Source organism: Melampsora larici-populina (genome assembly GCF_000204055.1).
Source record: "Melampsora larici-populina 98AG31 unplaced genomic scaffold MELLAscaffold_33, whole genome shotgun sequence".
NCBI classification, from domain to species: Eukaryota; Fungi; Basidiomycota; class Pucciniomycetes; order Pucciniales; family Melampsoraceae; genus Melampsora; species Melampsora laricis-populina.
In genome coordinates, this window is record NW_006768797.1 from 962,789 (window position 1) to 977,608 (window position 14,820).

Consider the following 14,820-nt stretch of genomic DNA (forward strand, 5'->3'; position numbering starts at 1 on the left):
GTGCCCAAGCAGTACTGGCTGAGGATGCCAACACTGGGATTCATCATCGCCAGTGCATTTGATCGTCCAGTGATCCTTCTTACTCCCGCCAGAAGCAGCTGTTACAGCTTCTTCCCATATCAAACACCACCCAACAAACAACCTCCGATCATACTTGCTTTTGTGAACAATGATCACTTTATCAGTCTGGGAGTTGGGGACAATTTGGTACCGTATCCTGAAGTTTATGGGCAGGTTTTGAATTCAGAAGTGCTTAATAGCACTCAGATGCCGCGATGGTTCGAGGCTTTCCACAAAGAGTTGGAAATGTGGGAAAACTTAGTTTAGTTTGGTTTTACATTAGATCTTCATTGTTATTCAATTGTTTTGTGGCTGTCTCTCCTTTATCTATTCTGCTGTACCTTGTTTGTCAATTTGTAATGAACCAGATTGTGTTTTAAACACGGCACTACAATGCATTAAGGACCACAATGATTGTGAGATGAGAACTATAAGAACTTGGAGTTCTATCTACAAGAATTTGAGATTTAAAAAAACGGGCGGCGTCATGGTTACCGCCCGGGCGGTATCCGGCAAGGGGGCGTCGGGTTTTTCCAATCCGGGCGGTAAATAGTGGTTTCCCACTTGAAAATCACATTTTGACTCTAAAAGTGCTTACTTTTATTTTCATCATAATTGAAGTGAATACAAATCTTTTGGGGATTGATGAGATTCAATTATTGAAGGAATGTATATGATGCTTAATATTTTTTGGTGATCTTCTATTACAACAGTTTTTATGAAAAGAAAGGATTGAAATGAATTGATTTGGATTTTTTAGTATAACCCAAATAAACATAAGAATAAAGCTCACGATGAATAATTAGAAGAAGAAGAAGAAAAAAAAGTAAGCTTATCGCCAGAAAAAAAAAGTGGATCTTAATGTACATGCTTTTGAAGATGGTAAATTGCTACAAAAGAAATGATGGGAAATTGCCTGTTTTTCTCATAGGTCTTGAATGGTTAAAAAGAACTTCAAATGATCCGATGAAAAACAAAAAAAAAACTCGAAGCGATATTTGGTCACCATATATGATTCTTTAACCTCACTCTCGCATAAAGAAAAGCTTTAAATCTTTAGCTTAACTTGGCGGGCAAGGATAAATCCCATAAGACTAGGTATGGATTGATAAGAACCTTTAATCATCTTGATGGATTGGTAATCCTAAATCATATCTTGGCATCGTAATACCTGATTTTCCGTGCCTCGTTTAAAAGTCACTCTTCAAGTTTTCATTCTTCATCTCCAAGCTAACCAAGTTGTTACTTGTCCATTTGAGGAACCATCACTTCCACTTTGTTTAGTTCCTGAAGATGATGCTGTCGAAGTCGGACCAGCCGGCGTCGAGGTTGGCTCTAAAGTGCAACTACTACAAGCTAATTTTGCCCATAAAGATGAGAAGAGTTGATGGTTTCAGTTGGTGTGACTTTTTTCATGAAGCACAAGATTACGATTATCCTTACAGGCATATCCACTACAACTTCCTGTGCATGTATATGATTCGTTACTTGAACTCATACATGCTAGAGTCGATTATGGAGATGATGAAAAAGAATCAATACCATGATGATCATAGGATGATTCAAAGAGATTCACTCACTTGTAACACCAGCTTCACCAGCATCGTAATTCACACACTCAACAGAAGAAACATAGGCATGTGTAAGGTCCGCTGTGCAACTCTTGCAAGCTAAAAGATAAACCCAAGAGGTGATAAGGAGACGATCGATGATTGAGAGGATGTAGAGAATGAAAAGATTTGAAACTGATCCTACGTACTTGAAGTTCCTTGACAAGAAGACGAAAGGCAAGTTAAATGTACCGAAGGTTGTGGAGCACCTTGACATGCAACCCGAGGATCTAAGGAAAAATAAAATAATGAATTTAAAAATAAATCAGAAACAAGCATGATGAATGTCTGGATTTGTTAAAACTACTTTGGAGTGAAATTGAGTAAGATGGATAAACTTTTTGACTACTTACTTGAGACAGTAGAATCGATTTTGGGAAGAAAAGTCATTGTACACGCTTGTGAGACCACATCTCCACAGGAGATAAACTGTAAACCAAAGCTAGCCCATAAAACCAATGTGAATCTAAAATTTGTCCAACTCATCATACCAATGATTTGTTTATTGGATTCCTAAGCAAGAAGCACTTGTGGCAAAATGACGATAAGCAAGATAATCAAGAAGTGGATCACGTGACTCTGAATCGATCTTTGAAGGTATCTGTTGAGTAGAAAACTTCTGAAGATGCTGATGGAGAATTGGACTGGGCCACGTTGAAAGATGATCAAAGTAGGGGAAAAGGTTTGATAAAGAAGTCGTTTGAGTAAAATTGAAAACTTGAAGTTGAGAAAGTGAAGTTGAATGAGATTATTACGCTGGGACTATGAATGAGAGTCAGACCAGCTTTTAAACTAACTTCAATCAAGTATCGTCGGGAGTTTGAGAGAGAATAAAAGACAACTCATTACATATCTGCTGCGAAAGTTTCCAGATGATACAGAATATTGTCGTAGTCGAGATCTGAGGGGGGCACTGTTCATGGGTTCAGCTGACCTCAAACTTGTAAGAACTCTAGGAACTAAAACGCAAGCGGTTCTTCCGGAATCGATAGGCGAGCATGTAAGGAAGATCAAAAGGGTTGAAAATGTTGCCCATGTCCTATATACGGAAGAACAGCTCGATGTTTCCGGTAAAACCCGTAAAGGTGATTAAATAGATTTCTCTACTGTGACTGTATCCTACCCCAGCTTATGATGGCTTTTGATATCCTATAAAATTGGTCATCTGACCTACGCCCTTCGCTCAGGTGATCAAATAAGTGTTCAATGGTCGAATAGTTGTGTCAATGGGTGACCACGGAAATTGTATGTGACTTTCCATAAGTCCCAGGCAACTTTATCCTCTCGAAAACTATTTTCACTTTATGTTTTCCCCTTTGAGAAACGCATGTCATTGTTGCGTCTGGTTGATCAATTTGCAAGGAAAAACCTTAAGCTCGCAGGCATCAATTCACTAGTGCAGATGTAATAGAAAGGCTTCGGGTAGGACGGGCAAAGTTTCCAAGGAGCTGAAGTTCGATGGCGACATTGAAACTTTCAAACAAAATTTAGGGCACTCAGCCGGAATCTGAGTGTGTGCAAGAAGACTGCAACTTCAGGTGCTGCCGAAGTTTTCAAAAGAGAAGTGAGATAGGAGTAGGATCTACGCGAGCTCTGGATTCCTTCTTCCATCTTGCACTCCTAATCCTAAGAAACCGACTTCAAAAAAGGATCGGAGCCATGTCCATGTCACCGTGGAACGAGGATTTAGGTGATCAAGTTGGATGTTTGGTCCATTCAGTGCAATCCCGAATTTACATAATTCCCTCCTGTCTCGGTGTATAGCCTTGAGTCTTGACTATCTCCCGATTGTATATATGAAGAATCTGTATCTCGGACGTTACCTCAGACGCTTATCACGGTGAACATGAATGATACTCAAAACACAAGTCCGTACCGAAAGTAGAGAATGGGATTGCACAGCACGAGTTTGACCGTTACTAGTCTACTAAATATCCCCTTAGTTGAACCGATGACGGCATTGATGCATTTGATGAAACTGTTGCGAAGTTGATCATGAGAATTTTAAACTTTTGATCAAGAAAACTAAACAGGTAATCTGTTTCAATCGAATGATATACAATAAATTGATCATTGGATATGGTCTTATATGGTCCTATTGAAAATGCTCAAAGGATTGTCATTTTTTCATTTGTTAGTGGGAGCACGACAGTGAGTTGCAAGAAGTTGCACCTCTGGTCCAAACGCCTGAAAGTGGGGGGCCCCACGGGGCGAGCAGCTTAGGTATTGAAATTCTTCAATCCTTATCTCTTGTCTATTTCTGGTTCAGTTTGTGATTCATGATTCATACATAGTCGCATTGAATGAAGTTCTTCAGCCTACAGATAATGTTACCAAGTTCCGAGATGAATTGTTCATACAAGACTTTCTACCATGAAGTGACTTAAGTCTGAACAGGTTTGGACCGCATTTATGTTTGAAATCGCATCCGAATCGGTCAGTCTCATTGGACCCTGCAGCGGATCCCCAATCTATCGTCTGTGCCAATGCCCACGGGAGGATGATCAGGGATGATAGGCGATCATAGCGGGGTCATCCAGTAAAGCTTCACTCATCACATGTGCTTCACTTTGATACATAACCATACCTAGAGAACTAGAGATATTCGTCTGATGTGGACGGCGATAAGTCCCATCGCATGCTCTCATCGATTTTTTAGATCGCCAGGCTATTCATTAGATGCTCCAATTCTGTGGAGTGCACATGCCCAATCAGCGATTTCCTCAATCACGCAATGAATAAAACGAGAATCTAAGCACCATTGTGACTTGTTCCATGGCTCTTTTTTGAATTGGCTTATTACAAATACGAATGGTTATTTCGGCTCGTTGATCCGGCTCGTGCGGCTCGTGCCGGGCTCGTGCCGGAGCCATCACGAGCTACCGTGAATCATGCCGAGCGCTCAACTGATCGAAGTTACTCAGTCAATCAGTCACAAACCGTGGATCTGTTGAACGAGGACAAATCCAACAAAGTTTGCTATCCTGAGTTTTCTCTTCGCCTCCGCAAAAAAGTAGTATGTAGCCCAAGATGACAACTTTTCCCCTTTTGGCTTATCTTTGGGGTTAAATCATCTCAAAGGTGTTTATCACGTCTTTTCTTGAACGGCATCCAATCTTTTCATATTTCCCATCCTCACCTGAATTTTCTGCTGTACATTATAACTTGGAACTACAGAAAATACTGAAATATGTGGTCATGGCAAACGCGGAATGTGACTTGCGCCAATTCGTCCTTTGGTGAAATATTCATGACAAAATACACATGATGGTCACGAAAAAATTAAGATATGCTTTTGAGCTTTTACCATCGGCTTTAGCTTTATGGAGACCGTTTTCATTCAGGTTTGGGACCAGAGATAACCGCTTGTACTCCGACTCTTATGTGTTCTCGTCGAGCTTCGATTTGTTGTTGACGAATGTTGAGTTGATGCAAACGCTCGTCAATCCGTTCCATGCATGTATCCATGCGATCGATTTTTTGCTTCAAAATATCTTGACCATCTTGAGCAGTCTTGCTGAACCGATCCATAAGAAGCTGACACGATTTAGTTCTCTCATCTAATGACATCTCGCTATATGGTAGGTGAGCTCGAGTTAATTGGGGTCCCATCGCGAGACCAGCACTCAAATCCGGATACTTATCAAAAGTACTTCCACTAATTTGGCTCTCATCACGAAAGTTAACATCATCTTGGCCGTCATGCCAATTTTCTCCACTGCTTCCGAATGGTTCACCGTCTTCTGACATGTAAGGAGTGATATCGTCGACCTGATTGGAATTGACAATTTCGTCCAGCGCATCTAACATATAACAGAAGCTCGTTACTTCTCTGTATTCGCGCCACTGGCTGTGCTGTTCCAAACAAAGAGAAACTTACGTCCGGTATCTACATAAAGTCACAAATATCTCAAGCGTCAATGGGAAAGTCTAATACTATGAATCAAATGGAGACCACTGACCTTTTGCCATCTCTTGCCCCTCGTTCTCGCTTTTGACTTCGTAATCTTCATCTCGGAAAAGTGGAGGTGTCATTCTTGGATGGGACGAAGCTTCCATCATTCCAAGGTTGGAATTGGTGGTAGAATAGCGAGGCCTTCGAGGGGGAGACTGTGGGACAGAATCAACGTAGGAAATTTGTTGATGGGTCATTTTGCGAGGCTGTACATATTGGATGGAATGTCAGCTACCGCACTCCCATAATTTTCAGCGACGGAGTCAATGATCCTAGATGAGACTCTGCAAGAAAGAATCAGCCCACACTAGGCGAGACGATTCCTCTTTCCATGCGTTTCCTCTTTTTGCGCTCCTCGTTGGTATAAAGCGTTATCCCGGGCTTCTTCAAGCTCGCACTTCCTGCACGTCTCGAAGACGTGGTGGGAACAGCTTCAAAGACGAGTTGGAGGTTATGTTAACACTCTGATTGACCGCATCAAGAGCAGATTAAGCGAAATCAACTCCACTCACCCTCAGTATTAGCTGAAGAGTGCCTTTCGTAAGCTCTATCGGGTTGCCTGGTCTTATCCGATTCTCTAGACCTTCGTCCATTGGGCGATTCTGGTCGGTTGGAGGGACTTTCCATCATGATCGTGACCGAAGGACTTGAGGCAAATCTGGACCTCTGGACAGTGGATGAAAATTTTCCAGGACTCTGAGGCACACGTCCGACAGCAACGGGTGGTGGAGGTGGAGGGAGCATATCGCCTCTTTGATGACCTTCGAAAGTCACTTGTTTTTCATTGACTCGTGCGGATTCGCGCGTCAAAATCGGTTCAAATCGTTTTCTATGTGACTTTGAGCCCGATCGCGTTGGGGTATCAGTCATTGAAAGATAGTCTGAACGTGATATATTGTGATCTAAAAGAATTGAATGGTGGAGATGTAAAATGATTACAGAATATCTACTCAGATCATGACTGGAGGGGAAGTCAACAGTCAAGATCAGGGAGGGAAATCTAGATTTTATATCAATCAACCTTACCTTGACCAATCAAAGATTATTGTAAGCCACTTGATCAAATGACGTCAGCTAGAAAGCGATCATGGCTTATTTGATTTCGATAGGCTGTGAATCACTCATTTAGCTTGTTTACTATTCACATGAAATCAAGATACCATTTCAATGATAAGCCTCATAGCCGATTGGGGGGTGATTGCAATTTTTTCAAAAAGAATTGCGCGCCGCAGGGAACAAAACTTGCCCAAATCAAAGATTTTGCGAGTCATGATCATGAGCAGCGGACTCGCTCTTGAATGAACTCCCGGTGATCATTGGGCCTTGCTCATCCATTTACACAGCTGGCTTATTGAGGCTAGTAGCTTGAAGTTTGAGGCAGATTGGTCAAGATCGGCGAATGGAAGCGGATGAAGATCATTGCTCGCGGGGAAATCTTTGCATACTGGCCAAATAAAACCTCAGTCAGAATCTGATGAATGGGTTTGGAATGGTTTTGCACGGCGACACATTTTCAAAAAAAAGTCAATCATTGTCAAATCGGCTCTAGGTCAGGTTTCAGTCAAAGTGCTGAACCTTCAATTCGTGATACGAATTGAAAAATTGATCTTACACATCCATCCCTTTGCTTTACACCACTAATGAGATTCTGAAAATAACAAAAGACCATATCACAGACAATACCTCATGCTTTAGCAGCTATTTCCTCAAGCTCGCCGTCACCAACTCTTCAATAGGCTTAAAATTCACACCATGTATGCAGGTTCCATCCGAGTCAGCTCCCTTTCCAAATTGCACAGCAACAGACAGGACGTATCGATCAAGTGCTATCTCGCGAGGAAGGTGGAGGATCGTATTCCAGATAGACCAGCCTTCACAAACTTTCCCATCTACGGAGAACTTGATATCCACTTGTTGCTCCATCTTCATAATCGTGGGTTCGGAGTAGACGAAGAAAGATTGGTTTGAGGGAGGAAGTGCTGAGAAATTGATGGTTGTCAGTTCCCTTGATAGACCCACACCCATTGCTTTCACTACAGATTCCTTGAGAGTCCACAGCTGAAGTAAATGATCCAGGAGGATCTCGTCGGTAGTACGTCCCGAGGGTGATGATGAAGGCTGTCTGATCAGATCATTCTCGGTACCGGTAAGTGACTCAGAGAGCATCTCGGCGAACGTCTCAATGGACTGTTCTCCCCGTGGTAATTTCAGTTGCATCACATCTACGCCGATTTTTTGAAGGAACTGAGAGGCTTCAAAAGTTGCTATATAGCCACAAACAATCAAATCCGAATCGTGCGAGATGTTGTAATCGAAATATGCGTGATTAGGTAGTTGGCTCGACTGTCAGAATGCAGAAAAGCCTTGGTTTGGTGTTCTTCTTCAAAAGCGTATGCAGCAGGATAACTGACTAACCATGTATGGTCGACCTAGCTCTGTCCGCGAGAACTTCAGGGAGGTCGGATTCAGACCATAGAGCTCGAAGACGATAGCACGCACCAATAGCTTGCCAACCAGACATCCTAACAAGGCACGAGAGCTTCAGAAAGAAAGCAATATTGATACAATCGTCTCATTTGATGCACGAAACCGCGGTTATGATATGACCACATGGTTCTACGATTGAAAAAGGAGTGATCGAGGTCACCTCACTCTTTGAGTCGATCATATGGCGATATGAGGTGACGTCCTTTTGGCTTTCAAGATCCAATGCATCGACTAAAGACTTCCATTGCTTCATTCAAAATTTCAACCATGATAGATTAGTAAAACGGACACGGATCATTCCAAAAACGAACCAACTCACTGCCTGAGGTGGGTCCCATGAATGAATGTCCACTGCCCAAGTGCCAAGCTGAGATACCATTGTATGAAGAATCTGCCTGACGTTGTGCGGGGGTCTTCCCCAGTGGTCAGCTAAGGCTTGCTCTGGATTTCATCCTCGTGTAAACCCATGGATCAAGTCTGACATTATGGCTTTGACTAAAACTTAATTTTGCCATTCCATATCCAGAACACCTGACATCCAGGTCAGCTGGCCAAGATCACATGACAGTTTCCAAATTCAACATTGATCCTTATCTTATAGTCTCAGTTCTGGCTTCTTGTTCAATATCAAACCTCACCATCACAAGTGATAAACTAAATAAATTTACCTCTTATAGAAAGGTCATAAGGAGTTCACAATGGCTCATATCAAGCCCCTTTGATGATTTCCTTCAGTCTGAAATTCAAAGCAGAGCTTGGGGTGAGTGTTTTATACCACAAGCCTATTCCAATTCTGTATGGAATCCAATCTAATCACAATTTCACCTCTCATGTGCAAAAAGGATCTTTAGGATTGTATCCCTGATGAAAGGATCCCTGTTAATGTTTTTCATTTCTAAACACTATTTTACCTCAGTATCCCCCATCCCAGAGTGGGCTTTGAGCTTCAGGTGCAAATATCTAGATATCCAAATGATCTATGTAAAGTCATGAATCAAAAAAATGAATTACACTTGCAAAAAAAAAAATCCAATTGTATCTCAATCAGAATGAGCACCTAAGAAAACCCAACTAGATATTGATGATGTGGGAAGATTTTGGAACTAAAATGTCAATCCATAATCCAGTGAACAGATAAGAAATTGAATTTTGATTGTGTAATTTTCTTTGAAACCTGTTTGAGAAAGTATGAAAAATAAAGTTATCCAGATCTGGTGATCAAAAGATGATTTCATTTTCAATGATTCACTCATAAGCCAATATATAAGGTTATGCAAGTGATCTGAAAAAAATATTATATAAAGTAACACCATGATTGTCACAAAGGTTTGAGAGATAAGAAGATTACCTTTTTGCATAAATAGAGAAATACATACCACAATTTGATCACAAACTAAGATTTTGTTCATCAATGAAATTTAATATTTCAGTAAAAGGTTCAAAGGTTCAAGATTAATTACAAGAAAAAAAAATCATAGAAATGAAGAAATTAGATTGGTATTTTCTGATACAACATTCATTTATTTTTTTACAATTAAATGCTCATGAATATCAGAATTTGAATCTAGAGATCGAAACAAAAGAAGTTTTGAATATCTCAAGAACAAAAGGAGAAAGTGAGCACTGATCATTTATGTTTTGAAACTACAAAATCTGGTGAGATGGTAAGGATTACTGATCTCAAGCTTGCCTCTTGATTTTTCAGTCAATCATGAGGAACTTGACAGAGATGAAGTAAGATGTAAAGATAAAATTGAACAAAACGTTGAACCCACTGAGTCTGAATTAAGTACAGAAGATCAAATCAATACATTTTGGAACTCAAGTAAGTTTTCAATTTGTTCAATTAAAACTTATCCAACTCTTTGAATCCAAACCCTATCTGTTTTAAAATCCTTTTTTTCTAGGTAATGGAATCATTAAATTTAAGAAAACCTATCTAGAATCAAATCATCCAAGATTAGTTGACCAAATCAATGAACTAATCCAATCAAATCTACAAACATGGTATAAGAAAATCAATGAAATATTTCAAAAGATTGAATTAAGAAATCATAATAAAAGAGATATATATGAAGAAATTGGATTATTTCAAATCTTTCATCATCTTTCAAATCAGTTTGAGTTACCGTTAAAACTGATTAATTCAATTTGGATTGAATTACTTAAAATGAGAGATATGGGAAAAACATATACTTATAAGACCTCCAACAAGATTTGGTGGATTGAAGTTGATATTGTAATAAGATTTTATGAATCCAAGATGATGGAAAATATCAGTTTACTTGAATCAGGAAGGTAAGTAAACAAATCAATCTTTCATGTTGATGACTCTCAGTGAGTCTTACAATGATATCAAACTTGAGATTTATAGAAGTCTTACAGCGTTTGTGATCATGCAAGAAGAATTGGATGAGTATGGGGTAAAATTAATGGGTCATTGGTCACCAGAAGATCAAAAGGAACTTTTCAAACTATGGATCTCTGGTAAGCAAACCAATCAAAACATGATTTTTTTCCTTTATTGAAGTTGAAGGACATATCATACTGAAATATGGAAATGATTAGATGGTATGAGACTTTACTCAAAGTTAAAGTGGAATCCAAGATTACAAAATCTTATAGAAACTCAAATTGTTCAAACCAATTTAATTAATTCATTTCAAATCCTTAAACTTAATCAAAGAGCAATCTCTTTACAAGAAACTAGGTCAATTTTGATAACTCAATCAAGAACTGTTCTTGAATATATTAAGAGTTTGAGACATGGAATGTGAGTTTTTTTTCTTCTTTTGATCTGTAAGTCAAAAGTATTCTGAATTGATGGATTTCTACAATATGTGTAGTACTATGAAAGATTTCATTTCATGGCAGATTCTGATCCAGCCTTACGGTTTAAAGGTATCTGAATCTTTAGATCTAAAAAATCAAATCACAATTATCAAGTTCTGGTCCACTTGTAAGGACTTCTAATTAACCTTTGTAAAAGCAAAAAAAACACCTTTCAAAAACTGATCAATCCTTTTTTTTTCTTTTTCATGATTTTATAAAGATGTAGAAATATTCTTAATGATGAGAAGTTCTGAAATCACAAAAAAATTAAAATCTGTTATAGAAACTTTAGTAATTAAAGATTTTCATCAAACAAATCAAATCATGCAAAAGTTTCTTAAAAATATAAATGAGATTGATTTTTTGACTTTGACTTGTCATCATCTCTTTACTCAATTCTTAGAGTTCTTTGTAATCAAAACTGAAATTCAAGATTGTAAGAAGTTGGCTTTGAAAGCTTTACAGGAATTTTCTTTTGAATAGTTGTTTTATATGTTTGTATAGTATTTATAGTCTACTCCACAAGGAAGCTGATCATTAAATTCCCCTCATTGATTCCTGCACATTGTCAACTTCAAAGTGGTCTAGATCATTCCACTGGGATGATTATGAGGGGTGCACTTCTGTTGGGCGTACTCTACACTTATTATGGAGTAGGGAAGGGAAAGTGTGGTCTTCACATGGTACATCCAAGTGAAGACTACAGCTAGTTGACCTCTAAGAAGAGGATTTGAGAAAGAGAAGAGAAGACTAAGGGCACTTAAGAGCCAGTGCGCTCTAACCTTGTGAGACTGAAAGGGGCAGGCTTTACACTTTGGTAAACCAAAGATCCTGGAGGCTTAGACTCTTTAAAAACAAGGCAGCTTTGCTACTTCAAGGTTTATCTCTAGAGACAATGAATGCCCTGGGCTTGTAGAAATCAGTACCTTGGGTGTTCAGCAATGGAATCTGTAATGCTCAAGAATGGTCTTCAACAAACTACACAACCAACCACACACTTGAAGATCCTCTCAACAGGAGTCAAGTAAAACATGGCTCTGTGTTGTGATGGTAGTAAAAGATGGGGGATGATTCTACATAGGGAAGAAGGGGGGTTTATATAGTCTCACTTCCAGCATCAACTTGTGATTGGTATGTGAGTCTTGTCTATTCACCTGTCAACTTGTGGTTGACACTTGGGTTAGGTTTATTATGCATTTAATACATTACATACATGTGTTTAAGTGACTCTTGACACTGAGCCTTGAGATGTAGCTTATGGCTTCATCCAATACTTTAAAATTACATATGGTACTGTTAGTCAGTCTGTTAGCTCATGTCAGGATTAGGGCTATGACCCGGTGCTGAGTGTCCATGGCCGGGCCAGGCCATGGGTAGATCCAAAGACCTTTGTGATTTGGGTCAGGTTGGTCAAGGCGTGCCCTGATTTATCTGGCTCAGGGCCAGGTAGGGCATGGCTCAGTTTGGGGCGCCAAGGAGAAGGGATGGAGTGGGGATAATAGCATACTTGTATTTCAATTTTAAGCGACATAGACATTTTTTGAATGACATCATAAAATTGAAAAGAAACAACATGTTTTGATTGATATAATCCTAGTATGAAATTGAAAAATATTTTATTTAAAAAACTTGAAGGACACAATTTTTTTAAATTGCTTTGGAGATATAACCATACTAGAAGGTAAAAAGAAGTAAACAGATACTTGGGAAAATAGATTTGCAACTGATTTAAGACCTAACTCTTTATTCCAGCTCTTGACACACACCTGAGCCTCAAGATTGAGGGGAGTGAATGAAGCACAATGATCAATCATAACTCTCAAAGAACTAGAAAACGTACTCTCACTAGGAGCACTAGTTGCAGGCACAGCAAGCATCACAGCTGCCATGCGTGCTAAGATAGGCCAATGATGTTGATGGGTGAGCCAGAAATGAAGAACATCACATATTTCATCTTCTTGAGGTGCAGTCAGATATTCTCTTACTTCGTCCTCAACTGGAACAGTTTTGCGGCGCTTGATGAAGTGCTGAGGGAGATCAGGGTTGATAACTGGATCTTTGCATCGATGATTTCAATCTCAAGATCATGAACAGGTCTGAATTTGCGGGCTTGACTGGTAAAGTATTCAACCAAGTCCTCAGAACCCCAGCCAAGAGATTCTAAAGTGGAACCATTTGACAGCAAAAATCTTGAGGCAAGGGTTGAGAATCACAGAACAAATGTAAACTGCCTTGTTCTGGGCAGCAGTTTGATAATGAACTATCTTTTGCAACATGGGGAGCATCGCAACCTTCAACTCCTTGCAAGTCAAGTCATGCCAGGCCTAGATACAAGTTGATAATCAGCTTCTTGTACATAGATGACATAAGATGATTAGAAATTGAAAAAAACTTACCTTTTCAATGCGTTCCACCAGCCATTGGTAATCTGGCATCACCTGCAAGAAGGTGGGGTACTTGTGACCCTCTATTGATTTGGTGACAATAGCTAGCGGAGCAAGGAGATGCACAATTCTTGGTACAAGCTCCCATTTGTTGTCTTCAAGGGAAAATTGTTTGAGGGAAGGATCACCTTCACATTGATACTTGATGACACGTTTAAGCTTGTAGAATCTTTCGAGGGAAGCATGGGTTGATGACCATTGGGTTGAAACTTTGTGAACTAACCCCACTTTAAGATCCAACTTCTGACAGCTGGCAATAGCATTGTCAAGAGCCATCTTGAGTTGGCTGCTGTGCTTGACCTTCTTGTGGAAGGCATGGATTCGGGTAAGGATGGACGCGAGGTTGGCATGTGGGGTGGGTTCAATGAACAGTGGAACAGAAGTGTCTTGATGAGGTAAGGCAGGTTTGAGAGCATTTAACGGAGGGGGAGTATTACGACAATCAACGACGGCCAAACCGGCCTTAGCGACAAGATTGAGAATGTGCGCTACACAACCGTGAATTTTTTGAGGCAAGTCGAAATGAGGAAGCATGGTTTGAAGGTGTTGAGCCATTGTGGTGTTGTTAGAAGCATTATTGGAGGTGATACAATAAAGTCAATCAGTAATGTTGAATTTATTCAAGGTATGTTTGAGGAGCGCTGCGAGATTAGCACCACTATGAGGGCCATCAATTGGTTTCAAAGCAAGCATGATGCCATGCAACTTGAAGTTGTCCGAGATCCAGTGAGCTGTGACGCCTAACATGGCAATGTTGCTGGGTGAAGTCCAGCCATTGCAGGTGATGCTGATATGACATATGGTTGATAGGAGGGTGGCAACGGCCATGCGAGTTGATTGAAACCTATCGACTATCCCATCGGAGATAAAAGTTTGTTTCAAAAGAAGCAAAAGAGACTGAGGGTTGACCATGGTTAAGAGTTCTTGGAACTCCTTGGCATTGACTAGCGAGATCCGGAGCTCTTGGTTCACAACAAGTCAAATCAGGGCTTCCTTGAGATTGGCTGGGTTGAGAGTCTTCACCTAAAGTGAAATAAGATAAATTATATAGTCACTTAAGAGATTGAAAGTGAAAAACACTAGGGAATAACTTACTGAGGCCACTTTACCATCAAGGAAATAAGCTGTCATAGTATGTTGGTATGTATTGACAGGAGGTTCAATATGGTGACATCTTGACAAGTGTCGGATCATCGACTTTGTGCTGGTGTTGCAATCAATGGCCATGTGACGGTTGCAGAGGGCAATTGGAGTGTTGGGATCTTCTTCCCCGGCAGCCAAGACAGAGTCAATAAAGCCTTCCTTGGCGGTACAGACATTTCTCATTGTACCCTTGATCTTGCGCTGGGAGAAATCATGCCAAACCAACGATGAACGACCAGTGGTGGTGGTTTCTGAAACCACCTCGGATACGGAGTCAGATGGAGTAATA

General features: G+C 40.0%; 4 protein-coding genes across 4 annotated transcripts; 1 reads left to right on the plus strand and 3 right to left on the minus strand.

Annotated features, from left to right (window-relative positions):
• Nucleotides 1-1,279: 1,279 nt before the first annotated feature.
• On the minus strand, nucleotides 1,280-2,060 carry MELLADRAFT_109035 (uncharacterized protein; the record flags this gene model as incomplete). The annotated part of the gene is made up of 4 exons (XM_007412869.1): nucleotides 1,280-1,416; nucleotides 1,641-1,730; nucleotides 1,820-1,900; nucleotides 2,024-2,060. The coding sequence occupies 4 exons, from the start codon at nucleotides 2,058-2,060 to the stop codon at nucleotides 1,280-1,282; spliced, it is 345 nt and encodes a 114-aa protein (XP_007412931.1).
• A 2,946-nt stretch (nucleotides 2,061-5,006) lies between these two features.
• Nucleotides 5,007-6,495, minus strand: MELLADRAFT_89921 (uncharacterized protein; the record flags this gene model as incomplete). Its single annotated transcript, XM_007412868.1, has 4 exons — nucleotides 5,007-5,545; nucleotides 5,633-5,831; nucleotides 5,932-6,056; nucleotides 6,138-6,495. The coding sequence occupies 4 exons, from the start codon at nucleotides 6,493-6,495 to the stop codon at nucleotides 5,007-5,009; spliced, it is 1,221 nt and encodes a 406-aa protein (XP_007412930.1).
• Nucleotides 6,496-7,193: 698 nt separating this feature from the next.
• MELLADRAFT_78505 (uncharacterized protein) lies at nucleotides 7,194-8,491 on the minus strand (the record flags this gene model as incomplete). Its single annotated transcript, XM_007412867.1, has 4 exons — nucleotides 7,194-7,968; nucleotides 8,041-8,147; nucleotides 8,278-8,359; nucleotides 8,432-8,491. 4 exons carry the CDS (start codon nucleotides 8,489-8,491, stop codon nucleotides 7,324-7,326), a joined length of 894 nt encoding a protein of 297 aa, XP_007412929.1.
• Nucleotides 8,492-9,592: 1,101 nt separating this feature from the next.
• MELLADRAFT_65379 (uncharacterized protein) lies at nucleotides 9,593-11,085 on the plus strand (the record flags this gene model as incomplete). Its single annotated transcript, XM_007412861.1, has 6 exons — nucleotides 9,593-9,728; nucleotides 9,818-9,937; nucleotides 10,020-10,410; nucleotides 10,451-10,599; nucleotides 10,681-10,885; nucleotides 10,959-11,085. 6 exons carry the CDS (start codon nucleotides 9,593-9,595, stop codon nucleotides 11,083-11,085), a joined length of 1,128 nt encoding a protein of 375 aa, XP_007412923.1.
• Nucleotides 11,086-14,820: the final 3,735 nt, after the last annotated feature.